Raw genomic sequence first — 6,000 nt, forward strand, 5'->3', positions numbered from 1 at the left:
CAGAAAGAGACATGGTCCTTGCTTTTGTGATGTGTACACCTGGTGGGGAAGGCAGAATCACACAATGGATAGAAACGCCAACTATGATGCCCGCTGTGGTCCAGCAGCACAGGCACCATAGCATTAAGGATGGAGGGAGCTGAGCTCGAAGGGGAGACTGGAGGACCCAAAGACTCACGGATGTTTCCTTCAATCTGTGAGGATGAACTGACATCTGGAGAGAGAAGCTAAATAGGAAGGGGGGTTGCATATAACATGGGAAGCAGGTACAAGTGTCAGAGCGTCCTGAGACTCTTGTATTGGGGTTGCTGGGTCTGTCAAGCACTCTTAGAGAGGATCCTATGGCTAGAGCTGAGGAGGCAAGGTGAGAAATGTAGCTGGAGAAATAAGCAGGGATCCGGTCTTGTATGGCCGTGCAGGATCTTTGTTTTTATGCTAATCGCAACAGGAAGTCCCTGAAGTGGGAAGAATGAAGTGATCTGATTAGATCTGCATGAAAAATCATCACTGGTATTGCATGGAGAAATTACTTAATTTAGCCTTGCAGGTCTCTGTAACTCCCAGTGAATATCTGGAAGAAGGAGTTTTTGTAGGCCTCTAGTATTTCTTACAAATTTTCAGGCAGGAGTCTGCCTTCATTGAAGTATTTTTTTTTTTAATATTTATTATGTTTACAGTGTTCTGTCTGTATGCTTGTTGGCCAGAAGAGGGCACCAGATCTCATTACAAATGGCTGTGAGCCACCATGTGGTTGCTGGGAATTGAACTCAGGACCTCTGGAAGAACAATCAGTGCTCTTAACCTCTGAGCCATCTCTCCAGCCCTCATTGAAGTATTTTTAAAATCATAATAATGCACTGATTTCTTGGACTGTAGTATAAAGGGCCTCGGTTAGTCAGCAATATTTTCAGTGTGCTCAGTTTCAGTTCAGTTGTTATGTGTTCCAGTCATTGGGTTAAAAACATTAGCCAGTTTGTATAACTGGTATAATGGCTGAATTGTCTGTTTACACAAGTGTTAAGTATGAGGATACCCAGTTCATGCTTCTGTTGGTGTCATTTCAAATAAATGCAAACACTGAATATCCTTCATGCTACTAGAAAGTCACAATTTTACTTCTATTCCATTTCAGCTAATGCAGGAGCTGAAAAGCAAAGATATCAGCAAAACATTCCGAAAAATAATTAACAAAAGGGAAGGGATCACTGCTATTGGGGGCACTTCATCCATCTCCAGCGAGGGCACACAGCATTCGTACTCAGGTAATCTGCCTCTCCGAATTGGGCCCTTTAGTCACTGACTCACTTAGTAAGTCACATGTCCTCCAGTCTAAGCTGCCGCTGTGATTCATGCCATTATTTTATATACAATGGAGGGAGAAAAAGCTGCAGACTTAATTATACTATGACATCAGATTTATATATATCTCAAGTTTAGCATTGCCAACGTGAAAAATACCAGAATTACTGAACACTGTATGTACCTACTATATGTCAAATCAAAGGCATTGAAAACGAAACAGATGCTGCTTATATTTCAGCTCTGGATGGGTTTAGTTATGATGTCTGGAGTATTTGTAAAGGATTTAGGGAGTAATCTCTGAAGATCAAGTCTAGGACCTCATGCACACGTGGGAAGTACCGCACCATTTAGCTGTACCAAGTTTTCATCGCCACTTTTGAGTAGGTTTCTCATCATGACGGCAGGCTTGACTAGTAGAGCTGTCTAGGAATGATGGAGAGGCTTAATATAGGGATGTGTCCCCTTCTATTGTCCAAGAGTGGAGATACTTGATTCTGGTTTTGATCAAGCCCCCAGGTAAATAGAGGTTATGTCACCTGATGTGTCCAATCTGTTAAGATCTCGGAATCGTTTGCTCAGTTTGAAACCCAAAGAAACATTAACTCTTAATAAGCCTTCTGCATGTTAGGCAAGAGCTTTGCTCCAGAAGCACACACATGTGTGCATCTGCGTGCAAGTGCTTTAATTATTTTTAGCATGTGTTTCTCTTCAGTACTGGGTTTCACTGTGATCTCTTTATACACATGTATAATGTGTTTGGACCATACTGTTCCTCTCCCACTCTCACTGGCCATTCCCAGTCCTAACACAAACAATACTTATATACACCCCAGATCTCAGCAGTCTTAATCTTTTTAGGTGATGTAGTTTATTTTCACAGATTTTTTTCTTACCTTCCTCTCTGATTTAAACAGTCTATACATAGGCATGCGTATTTGACCTCTTGTGGTGTATGATTTTAGAAACAGTTCATATTTGGAAAGATTTTAACATCAAACCACATGCATTTTATCCCTATGATGCATACCTTCCTTCTTCCCTTCTAACATGTTGAGTGAAAAAGTTCAACGACTCCCCAGTTCTCCACATATTAAGTCCTGAGAGTATCTCGGTAGTGTTTCCAGAGTGTCATTTATTATCTCTTAATAGAATTGGACAAGTGTATTCTTGTAGCATGGTAGATGCTGTGAAGTGAAGTTTGCCTACCGAGATTTTCTGTTTTCAGAGGAAGAAAAAGTAGCGTTTGTTAACTGGATAAACAAGGCTCTCGAGAATGACCCAGACTGTAGGCATCTTCTGCCTATGAACCCCAACGACGGCAGCCTTTTCAAATCGCTTGCAGACGGCATCCTTCTTTGGTGAGTTGAACATCTAGTCATAGGAGCTGTGTGCTCTCACTGGCCCCGTGGTGAGCCTTCCCTGAACACCGCAATCCAGAAGATCCATTTTTTTTTGGAGTTAGTCATGATTGTCTAGAAACTCAAGTACCATATATTGCTCAGAATTTCCCCTGTAATATAATATTTTATTTTATGGTACCTTTTGTATCTGTTACCATGATACTGCCAGGAAGCTTCTGAACCCACTAATTTCAAAATGCTGACATGGTTTTTCTTTTCACTTGTCCATAAAAGAGTGCTGTGGAGGCAGGAGCCTGAGGAGATGCAGAAGGAAGATACTCCTTCATTAAACCTAAATGAAACAGTATTTTATTTCGCCCTTGGCTTTTTCTGTCTGTTTTGCTTACTACACTATAGACTTTCTAAGAGAGTGAATTTATCTTTGTCATGTAGAGCACGTGTGTGCAGTCACAGCACACTTTGTTTTGAAAAAATTTAAATTTAGTTTCTTTGTTTTGTGTGTGTGTGTGTTGCTTGCATGTGTGTGTGCCCATGTTTGGTGCTTGTGGAGGTCAGAATCGGGTATTAGGTCCCAGAAACTACAGTTGCTGATGCTGTGACCACTTTGTAGGTGCTGGCAATTGAGCTCTGGTCCTCAGAAAGGCCAAGAAGATGCTCTTAACTGCTGAGCCATCTTTTCATCACCAAGTCCCAGCACACATCTTTTACAATGCATGTGTCTTTAAAGTTTTTTCATATAAAAAATACAGTGTACTTCCAAAGTAGAAATACATATCACAAATATACATACCCCCTATGGTTAACAGTACCATGGTTCATTGTCTTCAGTGTTGCTTGTATGTGTGTGTTTTCTTAAAAAAGAAACAAAATCCTCAAACCTACTCATGAGTATAGGAAATTGGTATCCATAAAATATACCTCAGCCTCCACTTATAATTTTTATCTCTTTCCCCAACTTGTAAAAAAATGTCTATGAATCAAATCTCTACTTCCCTATTTTAGTTTCTAGAGACTGAAGCATAGACAAGATCCATATTATTTCTTTGTAAAATGTCTAAATTATTAAAGACTTCCATTGAAGCTTCTGTTACTTCACCTATGAGACAACACTGTGTTGACTTCTGTGAAAGTTGGCTATTTCAGAATTTATTTACAGTTCAGGTTGCTAATGGTAATGACCATCTGGTGAAGTGACAACTTAGATGCAGAAAGCGCAGGTGGCTGCTGTAGAGAGGGCAGGTGTACTTCAGGACAGGTGCAGAAAGTGCAGGTGGCTGCTGTAGAGAGGGCAGGTGTGCTTCAGGACAGGTGCAGAAAGTGCGGGTGGCTGCTGTAGAAAGAGGGCAGCTGTGTTTCAGGACAGGTGTAGAAAGCACAGGTGGCTGCTGTAGAAAGAGGGCAGCTGTGCCTCAGGACAGATGCAGAAAACACAGGTGGCTGCTGCAGAGTGGGCAGGTGTACTTCAGGACAGGTGCAGAAAGTGCAGGTGGCTGCTGTAGAGAGGGCAGGTGTGCTTCAGGACAGATGCAGAAAGTGCAGGTGGCTGCTGTAGAAAGAGGGCAGGTGTGCTTCAGGACAGGTGCAGAAAGTGCAGGTGGCTGCTGTAGAAAGAGGGCAGGTGTGCTTCAGGACAGGTGCAGAAAGCTTAAGTGGCTGCTATAGAGAGGACTGGTGTGCTTCAGGACCCAGGCGATTTCATCATAGGTTTTCAAATGTAGCTCCTGACTTGAACTGCAGTTCAGTAAAATAGAATGGACTGTTATTACTGTTCAGAAGTAACTAATCTTACTGCCCACAGTGAATTAAAACATTGTAGAAATATTCATCTAAATGATTTCTATTTTCTCCTCAGCAAAATGATCAACTTATCTGAACCAGATACGATTGATGAAAGGGCCATCAATAAGAAGAAGCTCACTCCATTCACGGTTTCTGTGAGTACTCCTGCTGATAATAGGTGACTAGGCTAAAAATATCTGGTGGCACTGAGAATTTAAAAATAATTTGCCATTTAAAAACATTTTAAAACAATTTTCAGTGTTGTGAATTGAACCCAGGCCCTTTGGCTTGCAAGGCAAGTGTTCTGGCAATTGAGCCATAGCTCTGCTCTCTCTCTCTCTTTTTTTTTTCTTTTTTGTTTTTTCAAGACAGAGTTTCTCTGTATAATAATAACCTTGGCTGTAGTAAAACTCTCTTTGTAGACCAGGCTGGCCTCGAACTCACGGAGATCCACCTGCCTCTGCCTCCTAATGTGCCACCATGTCTGGCTAGCCTGGACCCTTATTTTTTATTAAGTAAAAATTCAGCTCTATTTCACAATAAAATAGAATTTTTATGTTTCCTCATTAAAGTTAATCATATTTGATTATATTACAGTAGTTACTTTATTGATGACCATTTATTTGATGTCAGTGTCCACCCATTTACTTCTTTACTTCCTTCCTCATTGCCTCTCTTTTCCCTTTCCTCCTCCTCCTTCCCTCTTCCTCCCTCCATCCTTTCCTCCTTCTCCCAACTCCTTTCTTTCTCTTTCACACCGAGTATTGCACACAAGGCACGTGGCATGCTAACCCAATCAAAAGTTGTAGGTTAATTTAAAAGAAATATACCGTGAGAAAGTTTTATGATCAAAAGTGAGTTATCATGCTTCTTTATTATTACCAAATAAAATTAATTATTTAAATAAAGATTACAAAGGATTAGAAACGTGAAGACCTGAAAGACAGGAAATCAAGCCCAGTGTGGTGACACATGTCTGTAATCCTAGCACTTGTAGGTAGAGCAGGGGCAACAGGAGTTGGGGCCGTGTTTGGCTACGGAATAAATTTGAGGAGAGCCTGGGCTATAGGAGACTCTCAAAACAGAGAGAAAAAAAGAAAATTAACACAAAATTAGCTACAAGAATCTGCTACTAAATATAAACAACAACAACAACAAAACCGAAACAGTGACAACAATCAGTACAATTGTGGTGGTTGGAGCAAGAATTGCCCCTGTAGGCTCACATATGAATGTTCAGTCACCAGGGAATGGAGCTGTTGGAAAGGATTAGGAGGTATGGCCTTGGTAGAAGTATGTCACTGGGGGTAGGCTCTGAGGTTTAAAAAAAAAAAATCAAACAAACAAAAGAACCATGCCAGGCCCAGGCCCAGATCCAGTATCTGTCTGTGTGTGTCTCTCTCTCCCTCTCTTCCATCCTCCTTCTCCCTCCCTTTCTCTTTATCCCTCTCCTCCCTCCCTCCCTCCCTCCCTCCCTCCCTCCCTCCCCCCCCCCCCCCCCCCCCCCCTCCCCCTCTCCTCTCTCCTCTCTCCTCTCTCCTCTCTCCTCTCTCCCCTC

General features: G+C 41.8%; 1 protein-coding gene across 2 annotated transcripts in view; it reads left to right on the plus strand.

Annotated features, from left to right (window-relative positions):
- The window catches only part of Pls1 (plastin 1), an 85,264-nt gene that overhangs the window by 50,567 nt on the left and 28,697 nt on the right, over window positions 1-6,000 (plus strand). For both annotated transcript variants that reach the window (XM_050157345.1, XM_050157346.1), the window contains exons 4-6: window positions 1,133-1,262; window positions 2,528-2,660; window positions 4,516-4,597. In XM_050157345.1, coding sequence (XP_050013302.1) covers window positions 1,133-1,262; window positions 2,528-2,660; window positions 4,516-4,597 — 345 coding nt within the window. The remainder of the gene's footprint in view (window positions 1-1,132; window positions 1,263-2,527; window positions 2,661-4,515; window positions 4,598-6,000) is intronic.

The sequence above is a fragment of the Alexandromys fortis genome, unplaced genomic scaffold (genome assembly GCF_014885135.2).
Source record: "Alexandromys fortis isolate MF-2015 unplaced genomic scaffold, M_Fortis_MF-2015_v1.1 scaffold_85, whole genome shotgun sequence".
Classification (NCBI taxonomy): Eukaryota; Metazoa; Chordata; class Mammalia; order Rodentia; family Cricetidae; genus Alexandromys; species Alexandromys fortis.